At 48.3% G+C, this 15,322-nt stretch overlaps 1 protein-coding gene across 3 annotated transcripts in view; it reads right to left on the bottom strand.

The window, feature by feature from the left end:
* Nucleotides 1-615: 615 nt before the first annotated feature.
* Nucleotides 616-15,322, bottom strand: part of MAPK1 (mitogen-activated protein kinase 1) — an 82,636-nt gene continuing 67,929 nt past the window's right edge. Inside the window, exons 6-9 of one of the 3 annotated variants that reach the window (XM_047762732.1) lie at nucleotides 15,083-15,214; nucleotides 9,139-9,248; nucleotides 7,336-7,461; nucleotides 616-2,396 (exon numbers count right to left, since the gene is read on the bottom strand). In XM_047762732.1, coding sequence (XP_047618688.1) covers nucleotides 7,345-7,461; nucleotides 9,139-9,248; nucleotides 15,083-15,214 — 359 coding nt within the window. In that variant the 3' untranslated portion in view covers nucleotides 616-2,396; nucleotides 7,336-7,344. Of the gene's footprint in view, nucleotides 2,397-2,593; nucleotides 4,007-7,335; nucleotides 7,462-9,138; nucleotides 9,249-15,082; nucleotides 15,215-15,322 lie in introns of those variants that run through there. The other 2 variants (XM_047762733.1, XM_047762730.1) reach the window with 2 other exon arrangements.

Raw genomic sequence — 15,322 nt, 5'->3', positions numbered from 1 at the left:
CTAACCATCCCTAAAGGAAGGGGACGACAGCAAGCACAATACACACCTGTCAGAATCTCAGTGTAGGGATCAGCTGTTGCCCTGAAGGAGGCGTGGGGCTCCCTCTTGGGACAGAGGAAAGGCTGCTGCCTCTCAACAGAACTCAGGCAAGTGCAGCATTCAGGGAGGCTCACCGTCGACTCCAAGGGGCTCTGCTCCACTGCGTGGGGCAGCATGCGCCCCTGCTCTCCTGTCCCTCCACCAGACTTGGCCAGGACTTCTTATAAAGCAGCCACTGCATGGTGCCCAACACTGACAAGAAGCAATGTCTGATGCCCCTAACGCCTGTGATGTCTTGGTCTGAAGAGCAGCTGCAGGTGCCACCCGCCTGACAGCGGGGTTGCCGAAGTCCAGGAAGGCGAGAAGAGATGCTTGTGGGCACTGCCTTCTTCCCCCCTGTGGCCAGAGGGCTAAAGAACACTCTGGAGAACCTGATGGACACCAGGACTCCAGAGACTTTAAAGCACCTGTTAGTACCACCAGCAGCACTAGATGATTTTCATATTCTCACAAATGAAATTCCAGGTAAACTATACAACGCACAGTATTTTGTTATTTTGTTAACACGGACACAATTTAATGATTCTAATTTTTTTCGTAGGTTTTTTTTTTTTAACAAGTCAGGTGCCATAAACATTCAAATAATCCATTCTTCAGAAAGTACGTTTACAACATCAAAAGAATTAAGATGAAATATAAACCTTTCTACTTACAATTTTTATACAGATTAACCAAATCACAAAACCACAAATGTTAAATTGTAACAATATAATGAATAAACATTCAGGTTCTTAATAAAATCTTCCTTTAACATTTGTTTTACACTTACCATTACACTAAATAGTCTATGCAGAATTTGGGGGTACATACAATACCAGGAAGGCACCAACAGTACAAAGCAGATACGAAGCAGTTTCAGAACTTTCTTGAGTGCTCTACATGGATAAACAGCACGAAAAAGGCAATGAGCTTCAGGTAACCCTGGTGTGAGCCTAGAGCACTCCTGTGGACTCCCTGTTGCTTTTGACCCCTAGGCTGCGCTGGGGCTGCAGTGGGGAGACCATGCATTCACTCTGCTGGTACCTGCCTCTCGTCCGCACTAGAGTATATTTCAGATGTTAGCATGACAACTTTAAAGCATAGATGCTTTAAAATGTGTAAGCAAAAGGACTGTTCGAATTTCCAAAACCACTACATTTACAAAAATATTTCCCTTAAACTTGGGATTGCTCCAAAACATTGATTTACAAATATAAAAGTATTATGGAAGGACCCAAAGCACATGTGCAGTATATGTGGATGAACATACTGTTAACCGTACTATATAAAAGTTACCAATTTAAAAACCGTATTGACATAAAAGCAAATGAAGGTCAATAGTCTCCTCTGAATGGTCTGCATGTGGGCAGCGCACCTGACTCTGAGACCCCCACCCAGTCTTGAGCGCCCCCCCTTGCCCGTGGCTATCCCTGCAGCAGCCGGAGCTGTGTGCACACGTGGCGTCATGCACCGCACACACGCAATGACCTAGCCACCAGGTTGGAAGGCTTGTGTCTGCACGGCCATCCTGAGCTCTCAGGATCAGCCCCTCGTTGGTCAGGAGTTTTGCTTCACACAAGTGAAAGGATTGGAATGTTTTGACAGGAACTTGCTGCTTGCATTTTAGACACCAAAGAGCATCAGTCTGAGAGCTTATCTGCACATACTAATAATGGGGACATCTGGTATCACAGTATGACTTTAGATGACCTAATATGTACATGTTTAGTGATGCAAGAAGGTCCAAATGATGAGTCCACCACACACAAGAGCCAGGATTTTTCATAGGTACCTTGGTTAAGACAATCCACTGACCTGTTAAGCCACACTGGGCATGGTTAGTAAAAGCACACAACTGAGGGCTGCAGGGACTCTAGAAGAGTCGGTGGTTTCCTGCTGGCCTGACTCCATGGGGGAGCCCACAGGCCCCAGGTTTTAGGAACCACAGCCAAGACTTTCTGGTTAGAGGACTGTACCTCACAGTGACCCTAAAATTCCACTTAAAAAGTACAAAGAAGCAAGAGAAATAAAACTGTCAATGCTCCTTTTAGAACGTATCAAAGAACAGTCAGTCTCTGATTTTTCAATGCCGTGTGGACCTTCAGAGAGCAGCTCTGCGCATGGAGGTGTGGTTCTGATTTCTGAGGGCCAGTCAGCCCTCGGGTGTGTGCACATCAGCATGCTGGGCTGGGGGTGTGCACAGCCCTCTGGCAGTTGCCTGGGATACAGACTGGCCCTCTTTAGAATGAACCAGAGAACCCAACCTGAGATGATTGGGCTGCTTCATCAGAGTCTGACACAACACTGGAGACCTGTGGCTGAATAAAGGAACATGTCAGAACTGAGTCTCTGCTGTGCAGAAGGAAAAGAGAACCCCCCAGAAATGCCTTCTAAGTCATCTTATGTAAACCAAAGTGGTCGGGCAGTGCCTGAGTGGGAAGGTGAGGCCCATTAGTCTTTCTGACTGTCCATTCGGACACGCTGATCCAGAGAAAATCAACACTGAATCTTAACATGAAATGAAGATAGAAGATGTACATTTATTTTCATGAATTACAAGTGCATGTCTGTTCATATTAGCAGGCAGTCTTTATATAACCCATTCTCCACTGCTGTCAAAAATCAAACAAGAAAAGCTGAGAAATGAAAAGCTAAAAATAGGATTATTTTTCCTAAGTGGTCTGCTGGATAGCATTTTCCGTGGAACACAACTCAATCATGGGATGTGGCACTTGGACAGTCATCTCCGCACAGAAAGCTGTAACAGTCATGCGAGGGTACAGTGGTTACTCAACAAGGCAGGTTTCTCACCAGAGCAGTGGGGGTCAGAGGAGGCACCGCACTGGGACAGAACACCGAGTCAAGGCCACAGGGTGCAGTGGCAGGAGCGGCAGTTAGAGATAGGGAGGGGATGGGCGAGGGCTCCACACACGACCTAGCACTAGCGTCTCCTGCCGGCCTCAGCCCTGCAGCATCAGACATTAGAGCACCTGACGGAACAGCGCTTCACGGCACGAGCTCATGAGGGCTCGGAGGCTGAAAGGACCTTGAGATGCAGACATGCTGTAGGAAGGAAGGAAGTGTACACTTTCTCATTTAAAGACGCAGTGTTTCTCTCCGCTAAGCCCTCAGGCATTGAGTGTGGTCATGGTGAACCAGGTATGCGTGAGCAGCTCCAGGGTGGACATGCCCCAATGTGGAGCACTGCCTATGACCCTGGGCAGCCCACGTGACCCCATCACCTCTCATGAAATCCTGAGAGGAGCTGCCACTTTGAATCTTTTTTGCATAAGCTTTGCAAACACCCAGGACTGCACATATTTTGGCAAGTGTCATGCCTCTATAAATGGTACAAGTGGAAATGCTGGATGCAGTACTTCTTGCTTTTATTTAGAAAAATGACTGAATTTTCTAAAAGCTGGGCAAGAGCACATACCTTACGCACGCTAGTGATTAACGTGATCGAGAAGGATGCGGATGAGTGCCCTAAGGGCCCTGAGACAGAGCTCGAGCTGCAGGTTGCCCAGCCAGGGCCTGGCCAGGGCGGGAGGAGAAGTGCAAAGAGGGGTCACTGCTGCCCTAAAGTGCCCGAGGAACAGGGTCAGCAGGGCGGTGGGATGGAGGAACCACTGCATCTTTCAAATCAGAAAGCGATTAGTGACTGAAGCAATGGTAAGCAGTAGGTGCACTGAAGTACATACTGCCACAGGCCACCAGGGGCGACACACACAGGGCTGCCAGGGACAGTTCTCTGGACTGAAGGAATTCTTTGAAAGCATAAAAGCCACAACTATCAGAAACCGCCCCTCTGAACGGCTCAAAGGAGTCAAGGTGGACAAGCCGAGATGGGCTGGAGACAGGACCGGGGTCAGGAGCTGGGAGGAAGAACACCGACGTCTGAGCACGTCCCGTCCTTGGAGCCCGTGTCCTATTGGGAAACAGACAAACCATGAGCTCGGATGACCCACATTAAAATAGCAGCAGCGGCAGCAGGAAAATAGGAAAGTGAAAAAGCATAGGAAGACTCGTCCTGCAGAGAAGCCCACTTCCCCTGGACCACGCGGCAAGAGAAACAGCACAGTTGGCAGTGGTGGGCTTGCCTCCACTTCCCAGGGTTTCCCAGAGAATGTTTCCACGACAGTTGGGGCAGACACACTGGCTCATAGCTGGGCCGTTGACAGAATCCCAGGATGCCTTTCACCAACCCACAGTCGGAACCAGTCTGAGAATCTTTGTAAACACACTTGGAAGTTCCTCTAAGTCCCCTTCTCTAGATGACCAGGGAGGCCAGCATCATCCATAGGCAGAGGAGCGTGCAGCTGGCAGGCCTGGACTCTGAAAGGGCAGGTGGTGGGCCCTGCTTCTCCTCCCAATGCCTCTATTTTACTTAAGGAAATTAGACTCCAAGTCAAACTCCCTCCACTCGTTTACAGCCCAGCAGTCCTCAGATGTGGGCATGGACCTCTGGGGCCATACGGATGGACCAGGCTTCTGAGAAGCACCTCCCACCAGGTCTATCACGGTGGACTGCCCCGGGGAGAAGTGGAAGCATGGCACTCAGATCACGTTCTTGGTTCCCCTGAGGCAGCCTCGTGGAGACAGCGGGAGGGCAACCACGTACATTGGTATGCGAACGACGAAGACCCTTCCTTGGAAACGCTGCCTGGTGTGCAGCGGCCTCTGGCAGGTGTCACTGACCTCACAGCCACTTTCAGGGGATTGGGCATCTGCCACAGCATCAGGGCAGAAAGGATGCTCACAAAGGCCCAACTGTGGGGTGGGGAGATGGGATATGACCTCCACCCAGGTGTCTGCTGTCTTGAACTGCAGCCAAATCTAGTGACTGGCAGAAAATTAAAACTGCCCTAAAATGCTTTTATCTTCAATGAAACCAAAGGGAAACAGGAGGTTAGTGCCTCTAGTAGTCAGTCCACCAGAGAAAGCCCACCTCTGTGTGGGCGAGGAAGGCAGGCAGGCACACTCCAGGCTTGCCCGACCCCTTGGGGAAGGAATTAAGGGGATGGTATGTAAGGATGAGGCTTGACACAAAGTGCTGACCACTTACTCCTTATTTTTTCAGTGGAAACATTTCTAAAACAGACTCCCTTAAACAAAATACAATGAACATATTTTGATCCTTTATGACCACCCAGGGCCCCCGCTAAGGACATCAGCAAGCAGGGGACATCTGGGGTGGCCTCTGTCAAAGCCCCCATGACTGTGCATGCATGTTCTCAGGCAGTGGACCATCCCCCTCCTCAGCTGCCATGTCACAGCACCTCCACCTGCAGACTCCTCATTGCATAGAGCTGTCCTCACTGTAGGTTGTGAACCCACAACCACAATCCCTCCACCTACCCATGAACAAACTGAGCTCAAGGCAGTTGCACAGAAACTTTAAGAAAAAGGAATTCTGAGTTCTAAGGGGCCTGGATTCTCTGCCTAGTTTTGCCACTGCTGTAAAATCTTGAGCAAAGTGCTTAAGCAGATGACGTGTTTCCTCAGTGTTGACCTGGGGCACACGCTGACTTGAGAAGGAAATGTCTATAAAAGAGTCTGACCCAGAGTTTAATAAGGCTCCTAGCCCCACCTTCCTCTACATTCACAATACTAGCTGGATTGAGGGCAGATGTGGGAGAAGGCAGAGCAGGTATAGTAAAGTGTTTAACATAGGGCTAGGTGGTGGGGTGTGGGTGTCCAGTGAAACTTGCCACTTTCCATAAGACCTATTACTGAAAACATGCTGAAAAAAGAATCAGCCACAAGGGCTTGAGGGTCACCCTACCACCCCTACTGCTGGCTTAGGGAACTAGGGTCTTCTTAACTCTGCTCTCCCCAACCCCCCACGTCACACTTCTCCCCACCAGCCCTAAGCCGAGCACCCTGGCTGGAAGCTCCTCTCCAGCCCCTCTGTCCCATTCAGTTCTGATGTCAGGTTCCCGCTGAAAGCTCCACTGGCTGTCCCCATTGGCCCCAGCCCTGTGGCTCTGGGAGGTGAGCCAGCCATGTCTGCTCCTGGCCCCTTCCTGACCATCCCTCACACTCTGCTAGGTGTCCTTGGTGGCTGCCTGGTGAGACTGCCTGTGGCAGGCATTGAGAGGAAAGGCCCTGTTTCCTTCCTTCTGTGTCTAGTGACATGTGGCAAGAGGGGCACCCCTGGGTTTCAGGGGCACTGGAGGGTGGCAGTGACTTCAGGCCCTGAGGTCCCTGCGCCAGTGGAAGTTGGGCTCCTGACCCCACACAGCAACGGCCATCTCTAACACCCTTGGTTATGGCTGGGCCCCTGTACCCTCCCTACCTGCTCATTTGGGACGCCAGCCACGGCTGCCTGCAGTCACATGTGCAGGTAGCCCGAGCCCTGCTGTGTTCTCCAGCCCTTTAAGCCTCCTAGCTGACTACACCCCCTCCATCAGAAATACCCTGAGCAGCTTCTGATCTTAACCCTGGATGCTGCTCCTACAGGCAACCAGGGCCAACCCTCGGTCTGATGCCAATATATGAAAATAAAAAGGAACAGGCAGGAGAGAATGGAATAAATACGCAGCCAGAAACCTCTAGTGCTCACCACTGCAGAATCTACCTTTCATAAACAACCTCCGCCCCTCCACTGGCAAGTTCCAACACAAGTGCAGTTTCCCCTTGGTCACCTATCTGTATAGACACCACTGCTTGGTGGCCCGCCCCAGGCCCGACTGTCCAAAGCATTTCCCCAGTAGAGCCCTGGTGATAGTTCTCTTTCAGTGCTCATTCTTTTTTTTTTTTTTTTGGCCATTTCTTGGGCTGCTCTCATGGCATATGGAGTTTCCCAGGCTAGGGGTCAAATCGGAGCTGTAGCCACCAGCCTACACCAGAGCTACAGCAACTTGGGACCCAAGCTGTATCTGCAAACTACACCACAGCTCACGGCAACGCCAGACTGTTAACCCACTGAGCAAGGCCAGGGATCGAACCCGCAACCTCATGGTTCCTAGTTGGATTCGTTAACCACTGAGCCACAACAGGAACTCCTCAGTGCTCATTCTTACAGAGTTCTAACACAAGCCCCATTCTCTCTTGCTTCCAAGTATTCTCTAAAATCAAAATCTGCATTTCCTTTTTTGGAACACTTTTTAAAAAAACCAACACCACTGAACTGTCTACCACTTCTAAGCTCATGAAGCTCACACAGGCCTGTGGAAACCCTTCTTTCTTACTAATGATATTTAATTTATCCTATCTCTTTTGCTAGAATTTATTATTGGTTAAAGCTCCAGATACCTGACAAATTTAAGATCTGTATCCTGGCTGGAATCGAGCGGTCTCTTCAAAAATGAGCTCTTTGAGCTTTTCCTTGGGCAGGTCATCCAATTCCATGTCAAACTTGAATGGTGCTTCAGCGATGGGCTTGAAAAGAAAACAAAGCATTTAGACAAAGCTGTTGTGGTTGCGGCACTCACTCACTGCTCCAGAAAACGACCACAGCTAAGGTCCTAGAATCTTATGATAAGACTGGCACCATCGCACTGCATAGCAAACTCCCTCCCCATGAGCACTGAATGAATGACGGGAAGCAGCTGAGGCCACAGAATGTTTCCCCAATACTGTTCAGATGTTTTAGGGCACTGCGTAGTGAAATCACAGGAATCTGCTGTTGTGAGAGGGCTCCTGCTGCTGCTGGTGTGTTTATAAGGTCAAAACCCGTGGTACTCAAATAAATGCATTTTATTAAGTACAAGACAGTAACCTTACATGAAGAAATAGGGAGCCATTAAAAATGAAGCTGCAAGGAAGATAAAAACTATGACAAAATGCCCATATTTGTCCTAAACAGAATGAACCCTAAGACTACAAAGTGATCCTCTTTGTATTTTTCTGCAAGTTTTCATATTTCAGAAAATTAAGTACATACTTAAATCATTTATGTCAAAGAAGCTCCATACACGCCCAATGATTAAAAAATGAAATTAGTCAATTAATTTTCTATTCTGATTTGTAGGCACCCCCAAAAGAACACAATGATACAAAGCTCCTGATAAAGGTAATAGCTGTTAGTCTGGGGGTGCTTAGCAGTAATGAGGTCCCCTAGATCTTACCCATGTAGTCCTCACACCAGGCCTTATCCCAGTCACAGCAGTGACAACATTCTAATCCACTGCACCATAGTGAGAACTCCCTCACACCAGGTCTTAAGGGCAGGAAACATATACCCCATGCCCTCCTCCAGGCTTTGGCTTCTTGGAAGGGGAAAAGAGGAAAAACAAGCAGCCTACTGTCCTGAAGGACCATTTCTGGGGGAGGCTATGGAAGGGGAGGCTGACTAATAAATGCTTTCTCTTTCTGATTTCCTCCTTCTCTTTTTCATTTACTTCCTTTTCACTTTTATAGTTTTCCTCTCCTCTTCCATTTTCCCCTTTAACACATTCCACTTGCTTCTACTTAAAATTTTTTTATTATAATTGACTTACGATGTTTTGTCAATTTCTGCTGCTCCGCAAAGTAACCCAGTCATCCATATACATACATTCTTTTTCTCACATTATCCTCCATCACGCTCCATCACAAGTGACTAGATATAGTTCCCCTGTGCTACACAGCAGGATGCTTTTCCTTTTTTAAAAAACAGGAGTGTGAAGGCTTATAGTCTACACATTTTAGCCTCAACTAGAAAGATCCAAACTCCTGCTTTCTACTGCATTTCCCTTGGTCACCCTCCAGAGGATAAAGTTAAGAGTGAGCTCCTAGAGGAGGCACAGAGCCAAGGACTGGGACTTGTCAAAGAGAGGACATGACTGACGTGCAGCACCTTCCTATGGACACCTGGCGGGTGCTGGAGACCCGCTCATGCACTTCTGGGCCCGTAACTGCTCACAGACTCCTGTGTCTGCAGAGAGGCACAGGAGACACCAAGCCACCAAGTGGAACTGTCCCAGCTGACCTGTCCCTCCCACAACCTGCAGGTGGGCACTGCAGCCCCGAGTCTCTTCCTTTCACAGACCATGACAATGTCCTCAGATCCCTGCCATTCCCCCGGCCCAGTCCTGGAGGAAAGGGACAGTGCCAGTCTGTGGCGCGGACACTTACCTCATCACTTGGGTCATAATACTGCTCCAGGTATGGGTGGGCCAGAGCCTGCTCTACTTCAATCCTCTTGTGAGGGTTGAATGTCAACATTTTGTCCAGTAAATCCAGAGCTACAAAGAGACAAGTTTTGTGGTGGTGAAAAGCCAAAGGAAAAAGTCACTGATACACTTCCCACTTTCTGTTCAGGATAACCGACCACAGGACAGCTGAGCAACACAAGCATGGCCTTGGGAGAACAGCCAGCACACGGGAGCCCACCCCACCTGCGAGCTTCCTGATCCAACCCTCTGACAGCAGCAGACCCAGGCTCAGGAAGGGGATGTGCTTGGCAAAGAGGCCTAAAAACTGTTCTGCTTTGCAGAGGTTTCACACAAGTGCCGCTCTTTCTTTTCTTCTTCTTCTTCTTTTTTTTTGTCTTTTTGCCTTTTCTAGGGCCGATCCTACGGCATATGCAGATTCCCAGGCTAGGGGTCTAATCAGAGCTGGCCTACGTCAGAGCCACAGCAATGCGGGATCCTAGCTACGTCTGTGACCTACACCACAGCTCTCAGCAACGCCGGATCATTAACCCACTAGGAACCCACATGGTTCCTAGTTGGATTCGTTAACCACTGCACCACGAAGGGAACTCCGTCTTCTTCTTTTTCCTTTTTTTAGGGCTGCAGCCTCAGCATATGGAGGTTCTCAGGCTAGGGGTTGAATCGGAGTGTAGCTTCCAGCCTATGCCACAGCCACAGCAATGCTGGATCTGAGCTAAGGCTGAGACCTACACCACAGCTCACGGCAACACCAGATCCTTAACCCACTGAGTGAGGCCAGGGATCGAACCTGCATCCTCATGGATGCTAGTTGGGTTCGTTAACCAATGAGCCACGACAGGAACTCCACACGTGTACTGCTCTTAAGTCAAACTCCAAAGTCCTTCTGCAAAGGCTCCCATCCTCCCATGGTTTCAGCCACCTCCTTCCAGTCCTGGCTGAGGCATGTGGAAAGCACAGGCACCCCTGGCCTACTCGGCATCTTTTTCCAAGGCCCCAAACCAAAAGTACTGTCTTGACCTGGCTGGCAGTCAGTCTGGAACAAGACTTTTTCTCAAGTGGGGGATGAGCAGGAAGGAGACGGAAGGGTGGCTACTCCATGGCCTGCCCTGCAGGCCTCTGAAAGAGTATCCTGGCACCACCTCAGGCTGTGAGCACAGCCCAAAGGTGTGGCTGACAGTGGCTGGGACAAGGGTGAAGGACAATGTGACAAAACACTTCTTGTATGTAGTGTCAAGAGAAGGCTTCAAAGAGAAAGAATACACATTACTGTTCTGGTAGTAGTAAAAAAGGGTTTTTTTTCCAGAAATGCCTCTCCTTATCTAATGATGCTCAGACCAGTGGTGCTCACAGCCCTAGAACACTGCTGAGAATTCCAGGGCTCCCAGAAACAAATATAAAAACTACTAGGTAATTTTTAATTTTTTTTGGCCACGGCATGTAGTGTCTTGATGTGGGGTCACATTTCCCAGACCAGCGATTGAACCCTAGTGAGAGGGCCAAGACCTAACCACTAGAGTATCAGAGAACTCCACAGGTAATATTAAGGAGAATGTAGGGACGCTAAGAAAAACCCTGGCAATTACATAATGAAGCCGTGTTCCTTACAGTGATAATTTCTTACAAGGTTATCAACCCCATTCATCTACAAATCAGCACCTGCAGCTACTAAGCTGTAAGAGGAGAATGGTAACGGAAAACCACTGTGGTCATTTACTCACTGACAAACGTATTCACCCCTTGTGAGCAGCAGACAGTAAACCTACTGAGGTGACTGTTCATGTGGTAGGATGTCAACCTGGAGAGAGGTGTGGCCGGGGCACCCTGCAGCCTGAGGTTTCTGGCAGGGTGCATAGGCGGGCTCAGCTCTGGGTCCCACGCCCATCCATCTTCAAGAGTAGATATAAATCAATGTGGTAAACCCAATGATGGCCAAATGAGAAATTCCATGTAACAAAAGACTTTTCTCATGTCTAGAAAGTGAAGTATGAGGAGTTCCTGCTGTGGTACAACGGGATCAGTGGTGTCTCTGTAGTTCCTGGACACAGGTTCAATCCCCAGCCTGGCATAATGGGTTAAAGGATCCGGCAGTGCTACCACTGCAGTGTAGGTTACAACTGGGGCTTAGATCTAATACCTGTCGCAGGAACTCTATATGCCGAGGGGTGACCAAGACAGAAAAAAAAAAAAGTGTGTGTGTGTAAAGGGAAAGTGTAGACAAAAAGTAGGTTTTCTTTTTTTTTTTTTGCTGCACCCCACAGCATGTGGAAATTCATGAGCCAGAGCTCAAACCTGAGCCACAGCAGCAATCTAAGCCACTGGAGTGACAATGCTGGATCCTTAACCTGCTGCACCACAAGGGTACTCTAGTAGGATTTTTTTTTTAAGTATACATAACGAATCTGTCTACAAACAGTACATTTTCAAATTAATTTTTGCCTCTACCTATAATCTTTTTGGGGGGCCATGCCTGAAGCATGCTAAAGTTCCCAGGCCAAGGGAACACAGCAGCGACAACACCAGATCCTTAACCACTAGGCCACCAGGTAACTCCTCTATCTATAATCTTTGCAACACATACTCATAAGTATTCCTTAGGAAATCAGAGAACAATGACATCTGCCTCACAGGCTAGAGAACTTTTCAGAGAAGAGGTGGCTCTTAGGAATCTGGATACAGACTGAGGCACACTGTGGGCAACAGAAGGTGTCATCCTGCAGCAGTACATGAGGTCTTGGGGCCTCAGAGAGGGTAGGCTTCCAAGGAGCCTCTCCAGTGTCAAGACACTGCACCATGACGGTCAAAGAGTTGGGCACCTCTGGCTCAAATCTGAGTCCCACAGAACACCTGGTAGACCTGAGACCACACCACACACCTGTCACAGGTACTAAAACCTGCCTCATTTCCTGCTCCCAAACCCCTCCCCCAGAGCTCAAGGACACTGCCCCCAGGATGTACTTAAATAAGCTTAGATACTTTGGTCTGAGTCAGGACACCAGAGGGCTAGCCACAGATCCCAGCAACATTATCCCTATGCCCCGAGTCTGCTGAGAGTGCATGGGGGAAGCCCTCCAAGGCAGTTGGATGCTCTGCTGAGGCAACCATCTCCAAAGCAGACCCTTTAGTTTCTTTGAGTTAAACCCCAGGCCTTAAACCTCCAAGCAACTTCAAAGGGAGAGCTTTTTTTTTTGGCTATTTGAAAAATCACTGAATCTCTAGCCTCTTCTGAGTGCAAGTGCTATTTCTGCACTGCATACCTACAGAAGGGGAAGGAGAGAGAAATGGGAGGCAGCTGGCAGTGCTGATCTTACAGTCAGAGTGCCTGGCCTCCTGCCTCCCACACGGCTCTGCTACCCACTGGCACGGCTCAGACGGCATGAATCATGCTGCCTGTGCATATGCTTCCCTGGATGCAGATTTTATTTCCCCTCAAAGACTGAAGTCTCTTCAAGGCCTGGATGACGACCAACAGCACTCCTGACTCCCTGACAGCCCCCAGAATGCCACATTCTCCCTCTAACCTAGGTCAGGGAGAGGGGGCACCCGACTAGCAGTGCCCACCTCATCTACCCAGCAACAATCCCATCCCAAGTCAGGGATGCCACCTGTCAACTCGATCCTCAACTAGAAGTTCTGAGCAGGGCCAGAGAGAATGGCCGCCTTGCGGACTGAGCCACCGCTACAGTGCTTCTCCAGCTTTCTGATCTCAGAGCCAGACTCTCAAAAGCTCAGGTGCTGGCAGTCTCCCTCTGCTCCAAGGCAGGTGGGAAGAGAGAAAGAGTAAAGAACATTCAAGTGCTGTTAAGAAAGTGGTTTTAAGCTCACGGCCCCCTGGAAGGTTTGGGACCTCAGAGGCCTAAGGAGCACTCTGCCAAGAACTCAAGACTCTTCATCTCACTGAGGCCCCCAGCAGCTCTGGGAGAGACTTCTCAGCCCTTCTCTACCCACACGTGGATCCCCCTTCCTGCCTGCTGACCCACACTTCTCTCGGCACATCCTACACCACAGCTCATGGCAACGGTGGATCCTTAACCCACTCAGTGAGGCCTGAGATCGAACCTGCATCCTCATGGATGCTAGTCAGATTCATTTTCACTGAGCCATGATGGGAACTCCAAATATTGTTAGTTTTTAAACTATGATTTTTTTTTTTTTTGGCTATTTCTTTGGGCCGCTCTCGCGGCATATGGAGGTTCCCAGGCTAGGGGTCGAATCGGAGCTGTAGCCACTGGCCTACGCCAGAGCCACAGCAACACGGGATCCAAGCCGCGTCTGCAACCTACACCACAGCTCACGGCAACGCCGGATCCTTAACCCATTGAGCAAGGGCAGGGACCAAACCCGCAACCTCATGGTTCCTAGTCGGATTCGTTAACCACTGCACCACGATGGGAACGCCTGGTTTTTTTTTTTTTTTTTTTTTGCTATTTCTTTGTGATTTTTTAAAAAGTATTTTATGCATTCTCTTGGGAATCACTTTGATGTGTGAGTAATGACTTAAACTGATTTTCTTCCAAAAAGCTATTCAACTAGCCCAGTACCATCTGCTGAATAATCATCATTTCTTCCACCTCACTGGAGTAATTTTGGAGAGAAATCTACAATACTACTGGTTCAAGGGACTAAGCAGTCAGAAAATTTCTAACAAACACGTGAAAAAATATTCATATTCACCCTCACTTTTAATTAAAGAAAAACAAATTAAAATGCCACTTCTCCCTTACTTGGTTGGCAAACCCAAAAAAGTTCAATACCCAGAACTATTGGAATAAAAGACATGTGACACAACTGCCAAACTGCCCTCCAGAGACTCAACTGACTTAGACCCCACAGATTCTCTGAGGATCTCCCCTCCTCCTGATTCCTATGCTGCTAAAGTCGAATGTATCACCGTTTTTTTTTAATGGAACATGTTCTTGGTATCATATCTAAGAAATCTTCACCTAACTTAAGGTCACAAAGACTCTATCCTGTTCTCTTCTCAGAGCTGAATAGTTGTAGTCCTTATATTTAGGTCTATGTTATTTATTTTTTTTTATTTTTTATTTTTTTTGTCTTTTGTCTTTTTTGTTGTTGTTGCTGCTATTTCTTGGGCCGCTTCCGTGGCATATGGAGGTTCCCAGGCCAGGGGTTGAATCGGAGCTGTAGCCACCAGCCTACGCCAGAGCCACAGCAACGTGGGATCCGAGCCGAGTCTGCAACCTACACCACAGCTCACGGCAACGCCGGATCGTTAACCCACTGAGTAAGGGCAGGGACCGAACCCGCAACCTCATGGTTCCTAGTCGGATTCGTTAACCACTGCGCCACGACGGGAACTCCTTTATGTTATTTATTTATTGCACACAAATGTTCCAGCACCATTTGCTGAGGAGACTGACAGGCACCAGTACAAACTTAAATCTCACATGCATGATACTGAGTGGAAGAGTCCAGATATCAAAGGCTACATATGACATCACTGAATTGCTATGACATTCTGGAAAAGGCCAAGCTATCGGGACAGAGATCAGAGCAGACACGGTCAGGGACCTGGCAAGGGAGCTGATTACAAAGGGGCAGGAGGCAACTTCTGGGGATGATGGAAACACTCCATATCTTATCTGTGGTGGAAGTTACAGGACTGTACCCATCTGTTAAAATTCAAAGACCTGCACAACTAAAATGGGTGAGTTTTACTCTATGTAAATTACTCTACGATAAACCTGACTTTAGAAAGCAGAAAACAAGACACTCCCCTGCACACCCCCTTAGCCTATAGCCACCACTCCTAAATAAACGGGGGAAAGCAATGAAGAGCCAACACCAAAAGCATTGTCCAATAACTACAGAGTGACCTCATGCTTTACTGAAGAACACAAATATAAGCTAAACCTAAGAAAAATAATCAATGAAATCCTATTTACCTTTGGAGTCAGCATTTGGGAACAGCCTGTTCCATGGCACCTTATTTTTGTGTGGAAGAGAAAGCAAATAGTTTCTAGCTTTTAAATTTATTATACAATTCAGGTCTTCCTGTGATGGGGATCCAAGAATACCTATCAGGTAAAATAATTAGCTGTTAATCATCAAAGCCAAAGTACAGCAATCTTACCCATCAGGAGTGGGGCGGAAGGGACCCTGGTACCAATGTCCTCTCACCACCT

The sequence above is a fragment of the Phacochoerus africanus genome, chromosome 15 (assembly GCF_016906955.1).
Source record: "Phacochoerus africanus isolate WHEZ1 chromosome 15, ROS_Pafr_v1, whole genome shotgun sequence".
Taxonomy (NCBI): Eukaryota; Metazoa; Chordata; class Mammalia; order Artiodactyla; family Suidae; genus Phacochoerus; species Phacochoerus africanus.
The sequence above is the reverse complement of the archived record's forward strand: the minus strand, read 5'-3'. Positions and strand labels throughout refer to the sequence as shown.